Below are 26516 nucleotides of genomic sequence, written 5' to 3'. Positions count from 1 at the left end.
TTGCAATTATGCAATTAATAAGTATAGAGGAAATAAAGTACAAACAATTGAATCTATACTTTTATAAGGCTAATCAATCATGTAGTACTATAGAAAAAGTTAAAAAGATTTCAATGAATGGGATGCATAGTTGATTTGTGATAGATATAGAGAAAATTATAACCATTCAAACAAAACATTAGTAATTACATTAGAGAAATTATAACTATTCAAACAAAACATTGTATCCACACTAATATAGTGGATTAGTAATCAACATTAGAACTAATAATAATAATAATATCATATCCGATTAGTTATTGATGCACTACAAAAAAGATTAAAACTATTTTGGTTTAATACTATTCAAAGAAAAATATTATATCTAGTCAATTAGTGATGGACTATAGAAAAAAGTTAATACTATTCTTCGTTTCATTGCTTCATCATAATGATTCACTTAGCCATAGAAAAGATTAAAACTATTCATATTTGACATTTAGAGTAATTCAAATTATTGTGATTTAATACTATTCAAATAACAATATCATATCTAAGTAAGTAATGATGGATCAAAGAAAATATTAAAAATATTATGGGTTAATGCATAATAATTGATCAAGTTAACTAATGATGGATTAAAGAAAAGATTAAAATTATCATGGGTTAATGCATAATAATTGATCAAGTTAAATGAAGACAAGATTAAAAATATTTTGGTTTAATGTGTAATAATTATTCAATAATTACCTCCAAAGGGATTAAAAATATTCTGATTTAATGCTTAATAATGGTTCAATTCACTATAAAAAAGATTAAAACTATTTATTAGAGTTTATATTTAGCAATAATTCGATTTGGAAAAGATTAAAGATATTTGGGGTAGTGAGTAATAATTATTCAATTAACTATAGAAAGGATTGAAATGATTTATAAGATTTTGTAAAAAATAATCATTCAATGTACTACAGAAAAAAGATTGAAATTATTTATTAGGCTTTAAAAAATTAGTTATTCGATTAAATATAAAAAGAAAATAAAATTATTTAAATGGCTTAATATTTAGCAGTAATTCGATTGGGATTCCCTTGCCGGCCCAGCTGAACGTGTTGGTTGAAGTGTCGAGCTTGTCTGAAGAAGAAGCTTCCTTTCATTCCCTCCATCGCCTTCTACTTCCCTCCCTCCCTCCCTCCCTCCCTCCATTACTGCTGCTGCTGCTGCTACTGCTTTCTCATCTTCCCGTCTCGCACAGCAGCTCAATCCAACGCATTCCCTCTCCTATCTCGCTTTTCCTCCCGCATTTCCCATCAATTGCCACGCCCCTTGCTTGGATCTGAAGCGACCTGCATTCCCCCCATGAGGCATCCCTGAGGTCAACCATGGCCCTCCCCCTCCCCCTCGCTCCCTCCCTCTCCAAGCTCGCTGTCCGATGGAGCCGCCTCCTCCGCATCCTCGCCTGCATCCTCGCCTCATTCGGACTCGCTGCGGCGCAGAACATGGGCGGTTTGTCTCTCCATCATCCATGCTTCAAATTCTCCCCCCAATTTTTTACTTTTTGCTAAAGATTTGCCTCTGAGTTTTATGGAACCGCCATTGCATTTGTCGGAAGATTAAAATGCAGGAGAAAGGCGATCTAGCCGCTGAATCAGCGTAAAGGAACACAAGAAGCTTTTGACAAAATTTCACTGTAATTCCCACATTGTGTTTCCGCGAGCTAGGGATCCCATACCTAGCTTGGTGCGGTTGGGGGCAGGGGCTGCTGGCCCTTTTTTGCTAACGATTCGTCTTTGAGTTTTATGGAATGGCCATTGCACCTGTCGGAAAATTAGAATGCCTGAGAAAGGCACTCTAGCAGCTGAATCGTAATAAGCTAACGCAAGAAGTTTTAGACAAATTCCCACATTGTGAATTACAACATCGTCATGAGCTTCTGCAAGAGAGGGACCTCATACCTAGCTAGGTGTGGTTGTGGGACGGGGACTGGTGGCCTGGGTGGGGGCGGCACCCCCCTGCTCCCAACTGCACCTATCTAGGTACATGGTGCATCCCAAGCAAAAGCTCATGATGTTGAATACTAAAGGAAAAAACAAGGGAAAACCCCAGGCTGGCAGCCCCCTGTCCCCAACCATACCTAGCTAGGTATGTGATGCCTCCGTCACAAGAGCTCATGATGTTGAATGCTATAGGGAAAAACAAGGGAAAACAGCCCCTTCTTCCACATGGAAAATATAAAAAACGTATCGTGTAAAAATCAGCATGAAACATCATCAGGTCTAATGGCAATACTCATGTACCGAGAGATAACAATGGATGACTCAAAATGTTAAACAAGGGAGAATTGAATTGAGTTGAATGGAACGAACACCAGATATAGAAGAAGTTTCCACTCCAAGGATGCCCTTCTAATTTAGATATGGAGGCCGAGGGATATATTTTATCTCGTCTTCCAAGCTTCTGAGTTTGAGAGAATGAATGGGTGCTTGAGGTAAAGGGTAAAATGGATCAAGGAGAGGAAGGAGAAGGTGAGGAGAGAGTGCTTTTGAGCTTTTGTCAAAGCTACGCACCTGGAAGCATGAGAGAACCATTTATCTGCTGACATTGGAAAAGGGCCCACTATCTACCAGAATGGCAGCTAAAACCATAGATCTATTAGCTCTGTTGCTGGCTTCTGATGCATCCTATTGGCACTCGCAGCAGCCATGCCGTCATTTGCATTAGGTGGAGTGTGCTGAGATCTCCACTTTTCTTTGCTGCATCAACTTTGCCTTTATTTTGTTGGCTGTGCATATCCATTGAGGCATTATTGGATACCATTAACAAGAGGGGAGCTCAAGGTAGAAGCATGTGAGTGGAACTCAAACTGCAAGTGGAGGATGCTGGAGTTCAATGCAAAAGTGGAGGATACTAGAATGGAAGATACAGTTTAGCACAAAAGCAAGCAATGCATTCCCCTCAATCCAAAAGGTTTCTTGCCACATTATCAAGATGATATCCTTCATAAAAGATACGGTGCTTTAGAGATTGCTTCCCATGCATGCATGCCACTTGTACTTACTACACTTGCCTCAAGAAGTGCTGGTTTAATCGATGTATCCTTCCCCTTAGTCATAGGCTACTGACAAGGATGATTGGAACCAAAGCAGAGTGGTCCCCCTTTTTACTTGGTTGGTGATCTCTTTTCCAATAAATGCAAATAATTATGGTATAATTTAAAATAAATATTCTTTTCATGGGGATAGTGTTGTGTTGATCTACCTACTTGGCCTATTTTCTCTAGCATACCTCTTTGTTGCAGCATTCCTTCATTTCATGTCAAATCTTTGTAGCAATGGTTGACTGTTTTGTTTGACATGTTTGCTTCTTGCTTTAATGGTTGCGTTTTTTACACAGAGAACTGTCTGTCTTTGTTGTCTTGGCTTGAGTGTCTTACATTTTAGCTTGTTCTCATGCTCACACAAAGACGCTCCCCACTTTGAAGAGAAGCATTACTGTTAAAGTAGACATGATATCCTGGTGCTGTAAACTCTGTTCTATTGTGATTATGTGTTGCAATTTGCAATGTCACAATGCTAGCATTCTATGTGTTGAATGCAGGGATGCTATTTCTGGTCTGTTTCTAGCTTACAATTTTGATAATAATTTTCACTTGGTTGCTAGCATCTCCTTATTGCAAGGGAGTGGTAGTGCTATTACTGTGATATTGACCAGTAAGACAACTTTCTAAAAGTGCAAAGTTTTAGGAAGAGTTTTGATGCATAATTGCTCCTTATGCTCTGGTTTAACTCACATAGGCATCTACTCAGGCCTGAGTTCAGACAAAAAGCCTTACTATTGTATGACATTATTGCCATGCTAATACCATAGTACAGTGTGCTTTAAAGGAACCAGTCAACATAATTATGCCGTGCATTTGTGACGAGAGTTTTTTATGACATTATTGCCATGCTAATACTATAGTACAGTGTGCTTTAAAGGAACCAGTCTATATATTTATGCTGTGCATTTGTGACAAAGAGTTTTTAGGATGTGCCATTTCTTATACTCATGGATTCTGTGGTGCTGTATTTACAGTTCTCTCTTTTTTTTTCCCCTTGTACAGATGCTCCATTTACTGTTAGAATCAGCTGTGGTTCTTCTGAGAACATACTTCCACCAGGCACAAACATCATGTGGTCAAAGGATGACTATTACTCTGGAGGTAGTGTGGCCAATGCTTCTGTTCGTAGTGGATATGCTCCTTCGGAACTTAACACTCTTCGATACTTTCAGCTATCTGATGGACCTGAAAATTGCTACAATTTGACTGTGCCTAATGGGCACTATGTGATCAGGCTCTTTTTTGCTTATGGGCAAGTTGATAATTCAAACAAAGAACCCCTTTACGATATCTCTCTAGAAGGAACACAGGTTCATTCATTGAAGCAAGGCTGGAGCTACACTCCGGATCTGTCTTTTGCAGAGTTCAGAGCTTTTATTACTGACCAAGCAGCCACTGTTTGTTTTCATAGTACAGGTCATGGGAATCCTTCAATAATGTCTATAGAGGTGCTTCAAATATTAGATGATGCATATGAGGTGAAAGATAAGTATACTATCCTGAAAACAGTAAGACGAATCAGTTGTGGCTCCAGAGATTCCAAGTATGGAGTGGATTATAATGCCAACATTTGGGGAGGTGACCGGTTTTGGGCCACAGACAAGGATTTGGATGTGGGGTTAAGCATGTCAATAAGCACTACAAATACCATAGAACGTGCTTCGGGAGCACCCAATCTATTACCAGAGGCAGTGTTCCAATCAGCCTCATCTACTACAGCTGGAACCCCTTTGTCATACATTCTTGAAGTTGAACCAAATCAAAACTACTCCATCTGGCTGTATTTTGCAGAGATTGACAAGGGTATTACAGACAAAGGACAGAGAGTTTTTGACATTGCGGTTAATGGAAATCCTGTTTTTAGTGAGTTTGATATTATAGGCCAGGCTGGAAGTCCATACACTGCAGTCATATTAACATGCAATGTAGCAGTTGATGGTCGCTATATGACAATGACTTTCAGCCCGCTTCGTGGTGGTGTTTTAGTCAATGGCTTTGAGATTTATCAGGTCATAAGGACAGAGTATAAAACAGCTGACCCACAAGGTATCTTCCTCAACAATAGTCTCTCATTTGGTCAAAATATTAGACTGTTTTGGCTGGGTGCTTTGTTGTGAGGCATTCTGCAATTTTCAGAGTTTAAAAAGGGCATGATTCAGAAGAATGATCAAGAAATCCATCATATTGTAATCTTCATCAATCTGGAAGAGTCCTGTGTGCTGTTTTTGTTAATGCAATGACACTAGAAAAAGGAAATGGAAATTTTCCTAGGATAAACAAGTGCTGCTAATTTTCTGCATGTTTCTGCACCTCTGGTTTCTTTGTGTACTAGCTAGCAAACAGACAAGAAATTCAGACTTGCTAGACTTGAAATGACTTATTTGGTTAAGAAAGTCCAAGGTTATTGAGTAAAGTAGCTTTTAGTACTAGCCTAACATGAACCAGTTGCATCATGTATGCTATGACAAAAGGTACCTGGCTCAATGCTTGAATGGGCATTCACCTATGCTGCATCTTTCAAATGCACAGGTGGTTCCCTCTTGTTCTTATCAGTTCAGTATGACATCACAACTCTTTTATGATATGAATATAGAGCTGCTCATTCAGGGCGGTCTAGTAGGGATGTAGGAAATAGCCAAGCCAGAGGGGTACAGGATCGAATGGGGAGTACAATCTTGCACCATGAAGAACAGCCCAAGGCTCAAGTACTACTTGTGGCATCTTCAATACACCCCCGTGTTGAGAAACCCTTCGCCCTTAACCCGTAGTTTGCATTTTTGAATTTCTGCGTTTTGTGTTTAGGGTTTGCAGCCCCAAAAAGGGGCTCCATCCTAGACTGATTGTGCCTATTTATAGGCCACTCTCTCATTCATTTCTTACAGCTGATTCATTCAGTCCGTCACCTCCTCTCTAGCCTCTCCACTACCGTCACACCCCTTTAGGAGGACATTGCGGTTTGTGGTTCGTGGCTGTCTTCATCATCTTCCTTGTGCTACGGCACCCTTGTTCCCTTGTATCACATTCTCTCCATGATTCAAGTCTTCATTATTCCATTCATCAGAGTTTCTTCTCTCTTCTCTTCTCTTCTCCATGTTTGCCAAGTTCACTCCGTGTTCCTCCTTGCAAACCCTACTGTCTCGCTGGTACGTCATCTTTTGACATGGTATCAGAGCTGGATCTGCTCAAACAGTGGCAAAGATCCTCCACTCCAGTGACGGCAAAGACCGGTGGCAGGTTTGGCATCCACTTTTCTTCTTTCGCTACATCAAAATCTCGTTTTTGCAGGTTTTAGGTGTTTTCAGCTTGCTGCCCACACCCCTTTCGGGGAGGACATCGTAGCCTCAGCTGTCCATTGCTGTCATCTACAGTCTGGCGCCTGTTTCCAGCCTTCCGCCTGCAGTTTGCAGCTGTTTACAATAGAGTGACTATTGCTGATCACTCTTCATTCAGAAAACAATCTCGTTTTTGCAGATTTCAGGTATTTCAGCTTGCTGCCTACACCCCAGACATGGAGGACATCATAGTCCAAGCTGGCCATTGCTGTCTACAACAGTATGGCGCTTGTTTCCAGCCTATCACACACTGTTCGAAGCTGATTTTAGCATGCTGACTGCTACTATTGGTTTTTCCTGCGTTTTTAGTCTCTCTCTCTCTCTCCTTACCTACGTTTTTCTACTGGTTGCAATTTCTCCTCCCATTGACAGCTCACTTCTAGCCCTTCCACTGCCCTCCCACCCCTTGCAGCAGACATTGCAGTTCGTACCCTCACATCCCTTGAGGCGGACATTGCGGTTCGTGGTTCGTGGCTGACCTCTTCCACCTCTTCCTTTTTCAGCAAGGCACACTGGTACCCATGGCTTCTTTATCAATAGATGACCAGGCTACTGGGTGCTCCTACTGTGGCATCACCGGACACACCATCGATGCTTGCTGACTTCGACCTTTGCTCCCCACCCTCCTAGAGTATACGCGTCTTCCACCAGGCACTCCTTGTGCCACCTCTTCTTTTTGGGCCATCAAGATCGTTCTACATTGGCTATCAAAGTACTATGCTCAAGGCAATAAGATGCATTCGATACGCACTATGTCCTTTCGAGCATATGGAGGATTGATTGACGCTACGACCTCCTAGAGATCGTCACAATGCCAGCGGCAGTCTTCTTCCACCTATTTTCGGGTAAAGTGGCTACTACGACCTGCGGTTCTGCAGTCTGCTCCATCGAGAGACAGTGATTGTTTGATACCCTCTCCTCGTTAGTCCGCTCCTTCGATAGATAGTGATTGTTGTTAAGAAGACCGCTAGGGTTTGCACTGAGGACACATAGAGTGTACGATCACGACAGAAACACAGACACAGACACAGACACAGAGGGCAAAACTCAAACCCTAAACGCAAAACTCAAAACTCAAACCCTAAACGCAAAACTCAAAACTCAAACATAAACAGAAGAAGGGAGAGAGAGAATACAGCTCTGAAGTGAATGAATGCTGTAAATGAATGTAAGAGTGTACAATGTGCTCAAGGGCAGAGCAATGTCGGAGTGTGACGTCCACCGAAGACGGATCCCAAGTCTGTGACCACCAGTCGGAGTGTAGGAGTGCTGAATAGTGAATGGCAGCAGGCTGGTCACCAAAACGCAGCAGCCTGGAGGCTGAAAACTGGTAAACGCAGCAGTGTACCACCGATTGGGGGCTGGAAACTATGCACAGTCTGCTGTAAACAGCAGGCTTAAACAGTGTCAGAGAGTGTCTGGGCCTGCAATGCTGAAAACATAGGCTGACTGACTCTGGAGATGATGGATAGCAGGTTGAACAGCAGTCTGGGACAGTTTGGAGTAGTCGCCAGCAGCTGAGAGTTGTCGCCTACAGCAATGGACAGGCTGAAGATGATGTGGCTGCAGTCGATGATGGCTGGACAGCAGATGGAGGCGGGCTGCAGGCTGGAAACTGGGCTCCAACAGCAGCAGAGGGTGTGTGGGCTGGTGTAACCTGCAAACAAGGATGATTGTTGAATGGGGGCAGCCTATCTATTTATAGATGTGGAAGGGCGCCCCAAAAATTAGGGTTTCTACTAAACTTTCTCGAACCGCTCCCCGTTTTAGGGTTTCCATTGAACTCTCTCAAACCGCTCCCCGTTTTAGGGTTTTCACGGAACTCTCTCGAACCACTCCCTGTTTTAGGGTTTTACTCTTAAAGAGCATTTTTAGTGTGTTTTGGGGCTGTTTAAGAGGCTAATTAGCAAGTAATGCATATTTTAGCTCAACACCCCCTCTCAGGCCCAAAACTGAGCCGAAAGGTTAGGCCAACCATTGTGATGTTGATGTATCCCAAGGTGTCCCACCCCAAAGTAGCCAAGTTATCGGACAAAGGGTGCACGTCGGCTGTCGAGTGGCCTACCAAGACTATAGAGGTGATGGTTATCTTACCAAGGGAATCCAAGTAGTCACCCCAGAGGGGACAGGGCATTGGACAAAGGGTGCATGTCGACTGCCCAGTGGCCTACCAAGCCCTACAAAGGCAGATGGAACTGCATGGAACTTTTGTGTGTTGTTTTTTTTTTGTTTGAATAAGTGTGGTAAAATTTATGGGATGTGGCTGATTGAGGAATAGTAACCCAGAAGACGGGAGGAGGGAGGGTACACCCAACACAGCACAAATGTAATATTCCGCGTAAGCCCCCTAAACAATTTGGATAAATGGAATTTTTTTTATTTCCCCCCTTATCCCTCCAGCCGACTGACGAGCTGGAGGGGGGAGGGAAATAGTAGGAGCTATTAAGCTCCTTGTTGGAGCCTTATGGAGGGAGGGGGGACATGCGTGATGACACGCAGGGAGGGAAGATCCCCCTGTTAGCAGATATTAGTCAGCTCATGGTGTGAGTCTGTGTGCAGAGGCTGGGCATTTTATGTAGCATTTTATGCAGTATTTTATGGCACATTTTTGTGGCCATTTATGATGTATTTTTAGCATTTATTGCTGGCCGACCAGCATTAAATGCTGGCCGACCTGCATTTTATGCTCCCCACTTTTGTGGCTATTTATAGGGCTCCTCCTCCACAGTCTTCAGTACTTCAGCCATCAGTGGAGATCCTTCTGGGAGAGAGGAGCCGGTGCTGAGGAGCCCACGCAGCCAGTGACTCACCGTTGTATGCTGCTGTCTCGTATTCGATATGGATTCTATTTCCCGAGCATACATCTGAGTTCTCATCTGTCTACTGTGTTCATTCTTTCTTCTGTCTTGTGTTTCAGCATTTATTTCAGCATATTCTTCACGCTTCCATTGCTGCACCACTTCTGACATGGTATCAGAGCTCAGGCTGCAACCTATTTGTGCTGTGTTTTCTTGCTGATTTCAGGATTTACACCCTTCTTGCTGATCAGGCAGCTGTCCTTCCTGCTGGCGACTGCTGATTTGCTGCTGGCGACAGTGTTTCAGCATTTGCGTTTTGCGTTTTTCTGGACAGATTTGCGTTTACTGCTGTTCCACTCTTTGCTGCCCGTGTTTCCTTCATCAACCTGCTGGCAACAGTCTTTAGACCCTGTTTCTTCAGTTTGCAGCCTGCGTTTTGCTGTTTACAGCATTATTTTTGTCTGTTTTTCTGATTATTCAGGCCGTTTTTGCTGTTTTTGGCAGTTTTTGACTGATTTTTTCACTTTGTGCAGCAGCTTTTGGCTTATTTTGGTCAGCCTTTGGGTTATATTGCATGTGAACTCACTATTTTTTGGTGTTTTTGGTTGCGTTTTGGCTGTGCTCACTCTCCCAACGACCTTCTTTTCTTCTACTTCTCTTCTTATCCTCTCCATATGGCTCCTCCGTGCACTTCTTACAAGCTCCCCCCGGAGTTTGATGGCGTGGCCAATGCTTTGCGGGTGCAGACATCATCGTCTCCTGTCAGTTTTACCCATATGACCTCGATGCTTCTTGAGCATGAGGCATCCTTGAGATTACAGGGGCGGCTTCCGGCACATTATGGAGGTGAGGCTTATGTAGCTTCAGAGAGGGGTGACGGGAAGAAGTCGAAGGCCCAGTGTTACCACTGTGGCAAGAAGGGACATTTGCGAAAGGACTGCAAGAAGTTAGCGGCTTCCAGGAAGGAGCAGAAGACGAAGTGGGATGCTGACTCTACCGATGAGTCCTCTCCTTTATCAGACTCCGACTCCGATCCTCCGACCAAGGAGAAGTCCAAGGCGCGGAAGGGATCCTCTTCTTCGGATCGCGGGAAGGGCTTGGTGGCCCCTTCCTCGGCTGCTTTCTAGTGGTGGTGATGCGGTCATCCCTCACGACTCCTCGGTGTCAGAGAGGGAGTGTGAGCGGGTGTTGGTGGGGCTGCAGAGCCTCATCTATATTTTGATACAGGTGCACAGGATCCAGAGAGGGATGTCCCTGACGCATCGACGGTATCTGGCAGTGAAATCCTAGAGACTGGTGTTGATTTCTGGGTTCATGATGAGCTGTTCTTCTTGACAGAGAGCGAGAGGCTTTCGTCTGGAGCTCACATGAGGGGACACTTTGGTGGTTTGGCCAAAGGCGGAGAATCCATGGTCACATGTTCAGAGACATGTTTGGCAGATTGGCTTTGTATGTCCTGAGTGACATAGGTGACATTACACAGAGAGCTGCTATGAGTCTTCTCTATTTTCAGGTGTTGTTGGTATGATCGACATCGACATCAGATACTCTCCGAGGCTTCTTGGTGGTGGGCTGGCCACTCACCGCTTGGACATCCATGGTCCTTCTGGTGTTTCTTTGTTGTGTAGTTTATGATTCTCCATCATTGTACTATTTTATTGTATCCGATCACACATGATCTGAGAGAGGGTGTTAGCAGATATTAGTCAGCTCATGGTGTGAGTCTGTGTGCAGAGGCTGGGCATTTTATGTAGCATTTTATGCAGTATTTTATGGCACATTTTTGTGGCCATTTATGATGTATTTTTAGCATTTATTGCTGGCCGACCAGCATTAAATGCTGGCCGACCTGCATTTTATGCTCCCCACTTTTGTGGCTATTTATAGGGCTCCTCCTCCATAGTCTTCAGTACTTCAGCCATCAGTGGAGATCCTTCTGGGAGAGAGGAGCCGGTGCTGAGGAGCCCACGCAGCCAGTGACTCACCGTTGTATGCTGCTGTCTCGTATTCGATATGGATTCTATTTCCCGAGCATACATCTGAGTTCTCATCTGTCTATTGTGTTCATTCTTTCTTCTGTCTTGTGTTTCAGCATTTATTTCAGCATATTCTTCACGCTTCCATTGCTGCACCACTTCTGACACCCCCTCCCCTCCACTATTTAAACGAGGGGGGCCGCTGGAGATGGAGGCTGGAGTCGTGAGAAATAAAGGCGGGAGCCGTGAGAAATAGAGGGCCTGAGGAAGGGAGAAGCCGTCATGCTGTCAACGCGAGCGAGAGAAAGGGCCTGAGGGAGGGAGAAGTCGGATGACATAGTGCGCATGTTGGGGAGGATCCGCCACAATTTTCTGCCACCTGGACATCACCGTCGACGGACGACTCTGAAACCCCTCCTCTCCACCCCCACGTGCCTTCATAAGGCTTCTAGAAGGCCCTTGGAAGCTTCCAAGGGGCCTTCTTAAGCCCCCTTTCCCCCGTAAAAGGTTTTACCCCAAAAGGGCCTTTCTCCCCCCCATGTTTTAAATTTTCCTTAGGCCCCTTCTTTCCCTCCACCCCCCCCCCCCCCCGGGTTTAATCCCTCTAAAGTTCTTTTTTTTCTTTTCCCCCCGGTTTTAAACCTCCCCTAGGATTTTAAATTCCCTTTTCCCCTTAAGCCCCTCCCTTAAACTTTGGGAACCTACCCCCGGTTTTAATTTCCCTAAGACCTTTTTCACCCCCTTATAACCCTTTTAACCCTTCTTCAAACCCCCCTCATAACTCTCATTTTCCCACAACTCCCTAAGCTTTCTTCCTAATCCCCCCGTATCCCCATTATTATTTTCCCCCCGAACCTAAAAATCCAAACCATCATCATGGCCTCGGATGGTATCCTGTAAGGGAAAAATAGCCGTGAGATAAAAGATAGGGAGGGAAAGTAGAGGGAGTGAAAAGAAGGAGTGAGGGAGGAAGAGTGGGAAAAAGACAAAAGAAAGGGAAGGAAGGAGAAGACGGTGGAATTCCAGAAGAAAGAGGAAAAGGCTATCTCACATTCGAACTACGATGTCGCCGAAGAAAGTCCAAGGTGTAGCTGCGGGAGGGTCATCCCCCGGTATCCATGTGGATATCTCACCTCAAAGCCAGGTTTTTCTTCTTGGCGTTAATTCGGTTTTAAGTCGATCATGCAAAGAAAAATTGTTAAGGATAGGATATATTTGTTCGAGTTATTTGTAAGGAAGGAGTTTAGCTTATGATTGACAATGTATACAACTTAGCTTTCTTCAAATTGCATCAAGCATTATAAATTACGAGCAAGATTAACCATTTACTATAGTAATATATTCCTAAGGTGTAGAAATTATATCTTGCACCATTAGTCTTATTCCTTTCGCAACAAATCGTTGTAAATGGTTAAATTCATGAAAGGTTTCTTTTGATGCTCAAATTACTAGGAAGTTATCTTGAATATTTGCATATCTTAGCAAGGCAAGTGTTATTAGTTGGCATGAGCTCATCTTTTAGGAAAACGGAAGTTAAATTAAACTGTATTGACTGGAAAGTAAATTGTCACAAGGATAGCAAAACCGTGACAAGACGATTAATATTACCTTCCAAAAGATAACTGAACCAATCTAAACATAGAAACATTCATACCCTAAATACTTGACTACTTTCATTACTGTAGGGACAATCAATTCGTAAAGATAAGGAACTAGGGTTTGTCCCTAAGGTTCTTAAAAGAAGAAACCCTAGGCTTGACATACGTCAGCTTAAAGAATCTAAACAGATTATTCCATCGCAGGACTTGCGCAACAAGTATGAAATCATTTAGTCTTGTGATTGATTCACAAGGAAAAAGGGTAAAAAAACCCTCATCAAGGACGGCAGACCCCTACGCAAGTTATCTTGCAAAAAGATGTATTTTTGGATATCCTTCTAAATAAGGAGAGTTGTAAATCGGAAACTAGCATATCTAAGGAACTTAGGGTTAACCAAATTGGGTATGCCCTACATCGGAATGTAAAAGATCTTGCCAATTTACAAGACACCTTGGGAATGAGTGCTGTTACACTCAAAAGGAAAGAACACTTCCTTAGCAGTTTGCCAAACAACTCGGTTGATTAACGGAAATGTTTGTGCTTGCTAGAGATTTTAGAGCTCTGTTTGAATTATGAATTACAAATTAAATGAGTACCTATACTTCAGGTTAAAGGCCTGAAGGGAGAGGCAGCTTCAGTTACCCCCGACTGTCTGCCTGACCCTAACCAAGGGGGTTGTTGACCGCGCCGGGACGTGGACCGAACCCGCCGCGAGAGGTCTCTCTGTTGAGTTCTACTTGGAGCAGGAGGACGCTTGGGTGTCAGGGGGGGCTCTGGTCGTAAATCCCTCGCCTTCCGGGTCCTGCACAAGAGGCTAACGTGACTCGGGATTGGATCTCGAGGCCCGCATACTAGTTGACGGGCGGAAGCTTGGATTAGTGATTCCTGAGGATTACTGGATAGCCTTCGGGCGGATTATGGACAAGCCTACGGGTGGAACTCCTTGTATTTCATAGATAAAATGATGTAATGTTAAAAGAACTTGCTTGATATTGTTTTTCTATGTCACGTGGTAAGATTACGTGAAAGAACCAGTGCTTAAAGGGATTAATTAAAGAAGCTGATTGTTATATGTCAAATTAATGTGTTAGATAATTACATAACTAAAACAAACCGAGGAAAGTGCGGAGGATGGGCCATGGGTCCCGTCCTACGGTTGGGTGGTCCCGGTTAGCCGGGAACTTTTCTCAAAAATCTCGAAGAACAGCGGAATGATGATCATCATCAAAACGAATAACGAGAACGATGACCTAAAGTTACGTCTTATTCGATTTACGCTGTTTTAGGGGAACGGAATGGGACTATGCTTTATGGTAGAGAGGTTGAGCTTTGCATCCCTCTCGTTTCCCATTCTCCTTGAACCAAGTGCAGCGTGAATCCGCTTCGGACCTGGCGTTTCTGCGTAAAGTAGTTCGCTCGGGTCTGACGCTAGTTGCTGTTAGCTAATGACCCATTAGGAAAACCCTAATTCCGGTCGATCCTAAGTGGGAACGGCCAGGATACTTCTGCTACGTGGCAGACGCGGGAAGACCTAGATCGCAAAACCCGTAACATTCCTTGGGAGTGCCGGGTGGAGTTTTCTAGACATCCTTTCCGATGGACTGGTAAGACGTGTCCTGGATGATACAAATGGACACGTTACAAGTTGGTATCAGAGCTGACTAACAACGGAATTGTTTTTATGAGATCTCAATAAAATGAAGTAAAGAAATTGTTGCTGTCCAAACATTTCCTCATCTTCAATGCTGTCTTGCAGAACTATGAAGCGTGGAACAAGTTTTTGGTGTTTCGGGTCATGTTTATGACTGCAATGCATTCTCCCCTTTATAGACAAAGAATTGGGATGATGAACATTCTGGGGCAGATTTATAATCCACCACCTTTATACATAGAACGAAGATGGACAGGGTCTTCAGGATTCTACTATTTAGGCGCCCACCGGGTTGCTTATCTACAAACTAACCTAAAGAGGATCAAGTGGTTGGAAGACTTGAAAGTCGTGAAGCTGTTCATTTTTGTGGAAGCTCACGTAAATTTGACTTTACATATTCAAGGTCGAAGGGTTGAAATGAACTCATATGTATATGAGGAAGTAACCCGTGTAATCCCAGCCGACAGGATTAAAGTGTTGGGCCGCCATGAGAAGTATGGATTCCAACGGAAAGGGTATCCTGAACTTCCAATGAATTATCGATTCCTAAAGATCTATGACCCAAAACCCTACTATTACACAATTCCTGTAGATAAATGCAATACAACGTTGTTCTCCCCAAACTGAATGTAATGATTGGATTATCATCACACGAGACGTTGTATAAGGCTACGCCCATGTAAATATAAATAAAGACTTCTTTTATCAATATCTGGCTGTGCATCAAAGTTGTTAAAAAGTTAAGTAGCTTCAATATTTACGAGATAGCTGAACTAAAGATAAGCTAAACATCAATTATCATATAATAACATTAAGAAAACTTTTATCCAGGCACAATCCCAGGAACAGGTTCCAAATTCGCCCCCTACATCAAGTACTGCTGTGACCCAGGAGAAGAAGTTCCTCCTCAAGCAGATAAAGCCACCCGAGTTTGACGGGAGAGGTAGATTCGTCCAGTCTGATACTGAAATTTGGATTGAATCTATGGAGGATTACTTTGAAGGAGTTGGTACTGCACCTACCAATCAGGCCATGCTCGCCAAGCTAAAACTCACCGGCGAAGCCAGACTTTGGTGGAAACAATGGTGCAGGGATCAAGGGACTTCAGAGGGGTCTGTTACCTGGGAGAAGTTAAAGAAAGCCGTGCAGGGGAGATATTTGCCACCTGCATATCGTACACAGAAAATGAAAGAGTTCTACGAGCTAAAACAGCTAGGACTCACTCTTGACGCATACTACTCTAAATTCGTCTCACTTTTAAAGTATGCGCCACAGATGGACATGACGCAGCAGGTGTCCAAATTTTGCGCGGGCTTAAATCCACTCGTAAATACCCGTCTCGAATCTATGCGTCCATCAGATCTTCAGGACGCACTCATTCGAGCGGCGCCTATAATTCAGGAGGTGCAAGCTAGACCAAGGGGTAACAAAACTTGGTCTTATAGTGACCCGAACAGAGGAGCATTCAAACCTCAAGTGAAGAGAGTTCAAGGTCACAATCAGGGACAAAGGAAGAAAGCAAGGACAAATAACATCAACAACTTTGTTCCTACTCAAAGTAATGGCCGAAACCTCCGATGTTTCCATTGCAACGAACCCGGTCACTTCAAGAGGTAATGTCCCAAGCTCAGCGGGGGACATCGTCAAACGCCTTTCCAAGGTACAGGCCGCGGTCAAGGAGCCGCCACCCGTGGAAGAGGAAGAACTGCCTGCATTGCCAATAGGCAAAGATGCGAAGAAGAAGATGAGGAAGATCCGACTATGGAAGCAGAATTCGAAAGAGCGACAGTTCATGCCGATTTACACAAGAAAGGGCCGTATTGCCAGTTCTCGGTGATTCAGACACCGTTGGACTATCAAGGTAAAGGTTTCAAAACCTTGATTGATTGTGGCAGTACACATTTCTTTATCTCACCAGCATGTGCAAAAAGATTAGGAATAGCCACAGTAGAAGCACCTACCCTGCTTGTGGAATTGGCAAACGGTCCTGAGGTAACTTGTACTAGGCAAACTGCTAAGGTGGAATTCTTTCTAGGAGGAAAGAAAACCTCAGTCAAATTCAGAGTCATGAATTTAGGTATCCATGAGTGTCTACTTGGGATGGATTGGCTTAAGCCTAATGACGCCCACATCCACTGTGGAAAGGGTCAAGTTTCCTTTCGAAACTTTGAAAGGGAATTTGTCACAACTCAAGGTGAGGCAGGAGTGCCAAAAATCCAATTAGCCAAAGTATCTCGGATCATAAAAGGTGTCAGAAAAGGATTACCCGTTTACTTGATCAAACTCAACAAGTTAGATCAAAAGCAAGAGTCTCATGAAGGACCTTCTTGGCTAAAGGAATACGCTGACGTATTCCCTGAGGAATTGATTGAACTTCCACCTCAAAGAGAAGTAGATCATGAGATTAGGCTAGTGCCTGGAGCTGCACCAATTGCAAAGAGACCTTATAGAATGTCCATATCAGAAGCAATTGAGTTGAAGGAACAGCTCAAGCAACTGTTAGGTCAGGGTTACATCTGACCTAGCAACTCACCATGGGGAGCTCCAGTATTATTCCAGAAAAAGAAAGATGGGACACTTCGACTATGTATTGATTACCGAGGGTTGAATCAATCAACAGTCAAGAACAAGTATCCTATTCCTAGAATAGATGAGCTTCTTGATCGTCTTCAAGGTGCAAAGATCTTCTCCAAGATTGATCTCAGGTCAGGTTACTATCAGATAAGGATCAAGGAAGAAGATATTCCAAAAACAGCCTTCAATACAAGATATGGACACTTTGAGTTCCTGGTTATGTAATTCGGGCTTATGAATGCACCTGCCACCTTCAATAGATTAATGCAGGATATTTTTAGACCATATCTTGATGATTTTGTGCTTGTCTTCTTCGATGACACTTTAGTCTATTCCAAACAGGAAGAAGATCATGAACCTCAACTTCGGATTGTCCTTGAGACAATGAGGTCTCATAAGCTGTATGCAAAAATGAAGAAACGTGCATTCTTCAAGCGTCAGATTGAATATCTAGGATTCATAGTATCATCAGAAGGAATATCAGTAGACCCAGCCAAGGTCAGAGATGTGATTGAATGGCCAATACCAGTATCCGTCAAGGAGATACGTAGCTTTCTTGGATCGTCAGGATGGTATAGGGTCTTCATAAAAAACTATGCTTTGATTGCAGCACCTCTTACAGACTTACTAAAGAAGCAGACTTCCATTACATAGTCAACTTCCGAACAAAATAGCTTCGACAAATTGAAGCAAAGTTTGGTATCAGCACCTATTCTAAAACTTCCTGACCTCAATAAGGAGTTCGAGGTAGTAACTGATGCTAGCATTCTTGCCTTGGGATGTGTACTTATGCAGGAAGGTCATCCATTAGCATACTCTTCAAGGAAATTGAAGAGTCATGAAAAGAATTATGCCATGCATGATCTGGAATTACTAGCTGTCATCCATGCTCTAAAGCTTTGGAGACACTACCTGTTGGGTAACAAGTTTACTCTAGTAACCGATCATAAGAGTCTCAAATGGATTTTTACCCAGAACGAGCTCAACATGAGGCAACGTCGGTGGATTGAAGTATTGGAGGAATATGATTTTGAAATCAAGTACCTACCAGGGAAAGAGAATGTAGTTGCCGATGCACTCAGTCGCAAGGCATTCCTAAATTCCCTAATCTTGCAGGATCCATCAACGGCCAGATCTCTGGCTACAAAGGTATCTATGCCAAACAACCCTATACTTGAACTAGCTAAAGAGGAAGCATGCCATGATTTGGCCTACCAAACAATGATAAAGGAAATATCTACCAAGGAGCAGAATCAGAAGTTGCAAGCTAAGTATCAGGAATTTTCCATTGATAATGGACTTGTCTACTACAGAACAAGGCTGTATATACCAGCAAGCCAGTCACTTAAGCAGAAGATATTATGGGAAGCTCATGATTCTTCTTTCGCAGGACATCTTGGCTATGCTAAAACTCTTAATGCAATTAGGAAGAGCTACCATTGGGAGAGGCTTAAAGGTGACGTTCTCAAGTATATCACTGAGTGTTTGTCTTGCCAACGTATCAAAGCCGAACATGTCATGATGCCAGGGAAACTGTAACCGCTTGACATTCCCCAAATGAAATGGGAATTCATCAGTATGGATTTTGTTGTGGGCTTACCCCAAGTCCAAGGAGGATACAATTCCATTATGGTTGTGGTTGACATGCTTACCAAGGTTGCACACCTGATACCAGTAAAGACAAACTATAAAGCCTCCGACATTGCAAGATTGCTTATCAAGGAGATATTCAAGCTACATGGGTTACCTAAAAGAATCATTAGTGATCGAGATTCTCTCTTCACATCACACTTCTGGAGAGCTATCTTTGAAGCTATTGGGACTCAACTCTGTTTTAGCACCGGCTACCATCCCCAAACAGATGGCCAAACAGAGCGAGTAAATCAAGTCATCGAGGATATGCTTAGGGCATACTATTGTCGAGAGCCTAAGAGGTGGATTTAATACTTGCCTTTGGTTGAATTTGCCTACAATGCTTCTTACCAGCAGAGCATTCAAATGACCCCTTTCCAGGCATTGTATGGTCATGATTGTCAAAGTCCCCTAAACTTTTCTGATCCAACCCTAAGAGTTGAAGCTTCAAGACAAATGTTAGAGGACATGGATGATAAAATTAGATCAATAAGACAAGACATACAAGCCGCCAAGGATAGGCAAAAGGCATACGCAGATTTGAAACGTCAAGATAGAGTCTTCGAAGAAGGAGACATGGTCTTTATTCGTGTATGCCCTAAAAAGAGTTCTCTATCCCTAGGAGAATGCAAGAAGCTAAGTCCAAGGTATTGTGGGCCATATAAAATCCTCAAATGCCTAGGACCCAATGCTTATAGATTGCAACTCCCTGAGAACCTAAAGGTTCACAATGTATTCCATATCAGCCTATTGAAAAAATATGTACCCAACCCTAATCATGTACTTGATGACCAACAAATTGTAATGCCTAGTCAAGGAGTTCTTGAACTAAGGCCGGAAAGGATCTTAGATGTTTGGGAAAGACAGTTAAGATCTAGAACCTTGAAAGAATGCCTTGTCTAGTGGAAAGATTATCCCGAAGAGGATGCCACTTGGATAGATGAAAGCTCTCTCAACCATCAATATCCCCAGTTTATCTCGAGATGAGGACATCTCGATTCCTCCAAGGGGGAGAGAATGTAATATTCCGCGTAAGCCCCCTAAACAATTTGGATAAATGGAAATTTTTTTATTTCCCCCCTTATCCCTCCAGCCGACTGACGAGCTGGAGGGGGGAGGGAAATAGTAGGAGCTATTAAGCTCCTTGTTGGAGCCTTATGGAGGGAGGGGGGACATGCGTGATGACACGCAGGGAGGGAAGATCCCCCTCCTCTCCACTATTTAAACGAGGGGGGCCGCTGGAGATGGAGGCTAGAGTCGTGAGAAATAAAGGCGGGAGCCGTGAGAAATAGAGGGCCTGAGGAAGGGAGAAGCCGTCATGCTGTCAACGCGAGCGAGAGAAAGGGCCTGAGGGAGGGAGAAGTCGGATGACATAGTGCGCGTGCTGGGGAGGATCCGCCACAATTTTCTGCCACCTGGACATCACCGTCGACGGACGACTCTGAAACCCCTCCTCTCCACCCCCACGTGCCTTCATAAGGCTTCTAGAAGGCCCTTGGAAGCTTCCAAGGGGCCTTCTTAAGCCCCCTTTCCCCCCGTAAAAGGTTTTACCCCAAAAGGGCCTTTCTCCCCCCCATGTTTTAAATTTTCCTTAGGCCCCTTCTTTCCCCCCCCCCCGGGTTTAATCCCTCTAAAGTTCTTTTTTTTCTTTTCCCCCCGGTTTTAAACCCCCCCTAGGATTTTAAATTCCCTTTTCCCCTTAAGCCCCTCCCTTAAACTTTGGGAACCTACCCCCGGTTTTAATTCCCCTAAGATCTTTTTCACCCCCTTATAACCCTTTTAACCCTTCTTCAAACCCCCCCCCATAACTCTCATTTTCCCACAACTCCCTAAGCTTTCTTCCTAATCCCCCCGTATCCCCATTATTATTTTCCTCCCGAACCTAAAAATCCAAACCATCATCATGGCCTCGGATGGTATCCTGTAAGGGAAAAATAGCCGTGAGATAAAAGATACGGAGGGAAAGTAGAGGGAGTGAAAAGAAGGGGTGAGGGAGGAAGAGTGGGAAAAAGACAAAAGAAAGGGAAGGAAGGAGAAGACGGTGGAATTCCAGAAGAAAGAGGAAAAGGCTATCTCACATTCGAACTACGATGTCGCCGAAGAAAGTCCAAGGTGTAGCTGCAGGAGGGTCATCCCCCGGTATCCATGTGGATATCTCACCTCAAAGCCAGGTTTTTCTTCTTGGCGTTAATTCGGTTTTAAGTCGATCATGCAAAGAAAAATTGTTAAGGATAGGATATATTTGTTCGAGTTATTTGTAAGGAAGGAGTTTAGCTTATGATTGACAATGTATACAACTTAGCTTTCTTCAAATTGCATCAAGCATTATAAATTACGAGCAAGATTAACCATTTACTATAGTAATATATTCCTAAGGTGTAGAAATTATATCTTGCACCATTAGTCTTATTCCTTTCGCAACAAATCGTTGTAAATGGTTAAATTCATGAAAGGTTTCTTTTGATGCTCAAATTACTAGGAAGTTATCTTGAATATTTGCATATCTTAGCAAGGCAAGTGTTATTAGTTGGCATGAGCTCATCTTTTAGGAAAACGGAAGTTAAATTAAACTGTATTGACTGGAAAGTAAATTGTCACAAGGATAGCAAAACCGTGACAAGACGATTAATATTACCTTCCAAAAGATAACTGAACCAATCTAAACATAGAAACATTCATACCCTAAATACTTGACTACTTTCATTACTGTAGGGACAATCAATTCGTAAAGATAAGGAACTAGGGTTTGTCCCTAAGGTTCTTAAAAGAAGAAACCCTAGGCTTGACATACGTCAGCTTAAAGAATCTAAACAGATTATTCCATCGCAGGACTTGCGCAACAAGTATGAAATCATTTAGTCTTGTGATTGATTCACAAGGAAAAAGGGTAAAAAAACCCTCATCAAGGACGGTAGACCCCTACGCAAGTTATCTTGCAAAAAGACGTATTTTTGGATATCCTTCTAAATAAGGAGAGTTGTAAATCGGAAACTAGCATATCTAAGGAACTTAGGGTTAACCAAATTGGGTATGCCCTACACCGGAATGTAAAAGATCTTGCCAATTTACAAGACACCTTGGGAACGAGTGCTGTTACACTCAAAAGGAAAGAACACTTCCTTAGGAGTTTGCCAAACAACTCGGTTGATTAACGGAAATGTTTGTGCTTGCTAGAGATTTTAGAGCTCTGTTTGAATTATGAATTACAAATTAAATGAGTACCTATACTTCGGGTTAAAGGCCTGAAGGGAGAGGCAGCTTCAGTTATCCCCGACTGCCTGCTTGACCCTAACCAAGGGGGTTGTTGACCGCGCCGGGAACGTGGACCGAACCCGCCGCGAGAGGTCTCTCCGTTGAGTTCTACTTGGAGCAGGAGGACGCTTGGGTGCCAGGGGGGGACTCTGGCCGTAAATCCCTCGCCTTCCGGGTCCTGCACAAGAGGCTAACGTGACTCGGGATTGGATCTTGAGGCCCGCATACTAGTTGACGGGCGGAAGCTTGGATTAGTGATCCCTGAGGATTACTGGATAGCCTTCGGGCAGATTATGGACAAGCCTACGAGCCGAACTCTTTGTATTTCATAGATAAAATGATGTAATGTTAAAAGAACTTGCTTGATATTGTTTTTCTATGTCACGTGGTAAGATTACGTGAAAGAACCAGTGCTTAAAGGGATTAATTAAAGAAGCTGATTGTTATATGTCAAATTAATATGTTAGATAATTACATAACTAAAACAAACCGAGGAAAGTGCGGAGGATGGGCCATGGGTCCGTCGTACGGTTGGGTGGTCCCGGTTAGCCGGGAACTTTTCTCAAAAATCTCGAAGAACAGCGGAATGATGATCATCATCAAAACGAATAACGAGAACGATGACCTAAAGTTACGTCTTATTCGATTTACGCTGTTTTAGGGGAACGGAATGGGACTATGCTTTATGGTAGAGAGGTTGAGCTTTGCATCCCTCTCGTTTCCCATTCTCCTTGAACCAAGTGCAGCGTGAATCCGCTTCGGACCTGGCGTTTCTGCGTAAAGTAGTTCGCTCGGGTCTGACGCTAGTTGCTGTTAGCTAATGACCCATTAGGAAAACCCTAATTCCGGTCGATCCTAAGTGGGAACGGCCAGGATACTTCCGCTATGTGGCAGACGCGGGAAGACCTAGATCGCAAAACCTGTAACATTCCTTGGGAGTGCCGGGTGGAGTTTTCTAGACATCCTTTCCGATGGACTGCTAAGACGTATCTTGGATGATACAAATGGACACGTTACAACAAAACAGTACAAGCTAACCCATCCACTCAGGGTGTCGGTGACGAGGAAAAGTAGGTGATGAGGTATCCATGTGATGAAGAAGAATGGTGGTGTGGTAACAACAGCAGCCGGTGGAAACAGCTTAGGATCTGGTCAAGTGGTGCTTTGCACAATGAGATGCAAAGTATGCTACATGCTGAAGAATGCTCATGCAGCAGGTGCCACTTGGACAGTGTCCCTTATGGGGAAATTGTTCACTTGCCCAAGCGCCCTAGTACAAAGATGATGAAATCATGCAATGTAAAGGGTAAGGTACAACAGGGGGGAGAAGCCGATGTCAAAGACAAAGTGCTGAAGCCTGTAGAATACCAAGAAGAGTAGGAACCCTCTCTCAACCGGGATGTAGATGCCGAAGAAGGAAGAGGAGCCTGATGTCCGTCTTCGTGTGGTGCCGAGAACCATAAGGAATGAAGAGGAGGAGGAAGCATCCTAGCTGGAAGAGCTAGGTAGAAGTCACTGCCATGATAGCATCAGGAGAGATGCTGCACGATTCGCCTCGGGAGGGGAAGCCTCCATGCTGGTAGAAGAGCAAAACTCCAAGGATGATGAAACCATGGAGCGGCGTGCATCCCAAGTCTCCAGCCCAGGTAGGACTGGGCAAAACCAGTATGTTAGCCCTACACTGAAAACAAAACTTGCAAAGGAGATCAAAGTTTGCAATCACAGAGGTCAGCAGTGAGATGCTCCAAAAACAAAACAAAACAAAAATGAAAAGCTCACTGAAGGAACAAGTGCAAAGATGCAAATGTGTATGTGTGTGTGAGTAAATGCAGCGGAAGACTTAAAATGTAGAGATAAAAATCCTATGGGCTCGACTCTAAGAGTGCGAAAAATGAATGCTAGACTGACCTAGGGTATCCAAAAGGACCTAGAGACATGCTAGTCTAAGAAGGCGGCCACCATCGTATATGTCTAGTAGCAGGGCTCTGCCAAGGGACGCCTGACGAGGTGGGGAGGAAGGTGAGATAGATGCATGAAGTGCAACGGGATCGGAACTTGCAGACATGCTAGTCTAAGAAGGTGGCCACCATCGCATACGTCTAGTAGCAGGACTGACCTAGGGTATCCGAAAGGATCTAGAGACATGCTAGTCTAAGAAGGTGGCCACCATCGCATACGTCTAGTAGCAGGGCTCTGCCAAGGGACGCCTGACGAGGTGGGGAGGAAGGTGAGATAGATGCATGAAGTGCAACGGGATCGGAACCTGCAGACCAATCAACCAGTCCCTCAGGGGTAGTGAAAGAGATGGGCTGTTGAGGCTATACTTGAGCCACATGTCCAACTGTTAGCAGTCATGTTTGTCATGCCTTGTCATCTCCTGCTTGTGAGCCTCAGTCTGAGTCAGACGAGGACATTAGGAGCTCTGACATGTCTGTCATGTGTTATGATGGGGGAGGCTAGTCACTCTTGACTGGCTGTCTTAGGATATGTATTTCTTTTTGGCCTCTTTTAGTGGGCAGCCACTGGCTGCTTGGCCACTTTTTGGTCATTGTTGTGGGGCGCCCATTTTAGGGCATTTTTAGGGTTTGCGCCCATTTTAGGGTTAGGGTTAGGGTTTGTCCTTTTGCCTATTTATAGGCAGCCCCCCTCCCCACTTGATCACTTGTCTTCTTGCATATTCCGACACTCCTTCTCCCTCGTGGTGGTGCTGCCATCATCATCAGCCTGATCTGGTGCCCTCACTAATGCTGTGGGCTGCGTGCAAGGACTGATCAGTCTCCTTCCGCCTTCCCGTTTGTATTCAGCATTCATTTCAGTCAGTGCAGATTTCTCTTCCTTATTTTCTGCTCTCTCTCTCTCTCCCTCCGTGTTCGTATTCCTTCTTCCGCAGCGCACTCTCACATGGTATATCAGAGCCGAAGGAGAGTACAGGGAGCTGAGATTTACGCGGGAGATCACCCAAATCTTTGCGTTTGCTGCTGGGCTCATCCCCAACAGCCAAGGCGGCCCTTCCAGGAGGTCACCATCCTTGCGTTTGTTGCAGGCGCCTCCTCCAGAGGCTGCCATGTCATCAACCACCACTTCCTGCTTGTGTTTTCAGTCAGGGCGGCCACTCCTACAGCTAGGCGATATTCCTCCAGTCTGCGTTTTGCTGATCTGGCTGTCGTTCCATCTCCAGGTGGCTCTTCTCCTGCTGGTGACCTACTCCCAGGTTGCGTTTTGGTGCTGGCGGCTTCTGTCTTGGTGCTATTCATCAGACAACCTTGCGTTTTGTAGCTCCAGGTGTCTGTAGGCCTCCCCCGCGTGCGTTTTGGTGATCGGTGACCATACTGCTGGTCATTATTCGGCATCGGCAAAGTTTTCTTTGGTGTTTTGCAGATTGGAAGATGTCTTCTCATCAGTTTACGGGCTTTGATGACTCAGATGACGAGCTTTTGTCTCGACACTCATCTGAACGGAGGCGTGATTTCTATCACGAGGACCGTCGTCCGGAGTCTATTCCTCTTTCCCGTCCCCCTTCTATTCATGTATCTCGGCGAGCCCCTTCCAGTGGGCTGAAGATGCAGCCTTTGGTACCCCCTGTACAAGTACCCGTACTTCCTCAGCTGCCCAAAGAGGACCGGTTGGATGGCTCCAACTTTTCTCTATGGTCCTGCAAGGTGGAGTGTATCTTGGACTCCTTCGATCTTTGGGAGCTTGTTTCTGTTCCTATTCCCCGGCCTAAGGTGGATCCCGCAAATGGGACTTCTATGGATCGTGCAGCCTTATGGGATCGGCTCAATTCTAGAGCCAGATCTTTCCTCTTTCTGAGTTTGCAGGATTCTGTCCTTGTTCATGTTCACAGGTTGAAGACCGCAGCAGACATGTGGAGAAAGCTCGCATCTCTCTATCAACAGAAGACGTTTGCCCACCGGATATCTCTCGAAAAGAAGTTGCGGATGCTCGCTATTGATGATAGTCCTTCCATGAAGGACCACATCAACAGATTACAGGATATGAGGGATGAGCTTGCATCCCTCGGTTGGCAATATCTTCTGAAGACATGGCTATGATTCTTTTGACTTAGTTGCCATCGCCTCGGTTTGATGTCTTCTACACCAGCCTTCTTACTTCGAGGATCCATGCCCAGCTTCTATGGGAGGAGCTATCCCTGCTTGTCTTGGAGCATGATGAGCGACTCAGAGAGGTCAGTGCTAGTGGATCTGACTCCACTAGAGCCTTTGTTGCAGGTTCGGGAGGACAGAAGAGGAAGAAGAAGTCAAAGGCTAAGAAGAAGGACCGTTCTTCAGGCTCTGACTCGGATTCAGAGAGACTGAAGTGCCCACACTGTGGGAAAGCGACACATCCCGAGGAGAAATGCTGGAAGAAGTATCCTCATCTTCGTTCGGGAGCGAAGGGTGGATCTACATTGGAGCCTTCTTCTACCTCTATACCAATTGTTACCCATGAGTCAGTGTTCCTTCATATCTATGCTTTGGAGGAGGATCCTTCTTCTGTGGCTCCAGTGTCTTTTGCGCAGCCTTGGTTAGTGGACAGTGGTGCTTCGAGTCATATGACTCCCCGAGGTGATTTGTTACAGGATCTCCGTCCATCAAAGGGTTCAGTCACTGTTGGTGACATTTTATC

At 44.4% G+C, this 26516-nt stretch overlaps 1 protein-coding gene across 1 annotated transcript in view; it reads left to right on the top strand.

The window, feature by feature from the left end:
* Positions 1–1114: 1114 nt before the first annotated feature.
* The window catches only part of RLP4 (receptor like protein 4), a 91285-nt gene continuing 65883 nt past the window's right edge, over positions 1115–26516 (top strand). Inside the window, exons 1-2 of the mRNA XM_087669511.1 lie at positions 1115–1482; positions 4079–5122. Coding sequence (XP_087525637.1) covers positions 1359–1482; positions 4079–5122 — 1168 coding nt within the window. The 5' untranslated portion in view covers positions 1115–1358. The remainder of the gene's footprint in view (positions 1483–4078; positions 5123–26516) is intronic.

Source organism: Lygodium microphyllum, chromosome 27 (assembly GCF_053477565.2).
Source record: "Lygodium microphyllum isolate KBCC chromosome 27, Lygodium_microphyllum_v1.1.10, whole genome shotgun sequence".
NCBI lineage: Eukaryota > Viridiplantae > Streptophyta > Polypodiopsida > Schizaeales > Lygodiaceae > Lygodium > Lygodium microphyllum.
Note: the sequence above shows the minus strand (reverse complement) of the source record. Positions and strands in the feature narration are given on the sequence as shown.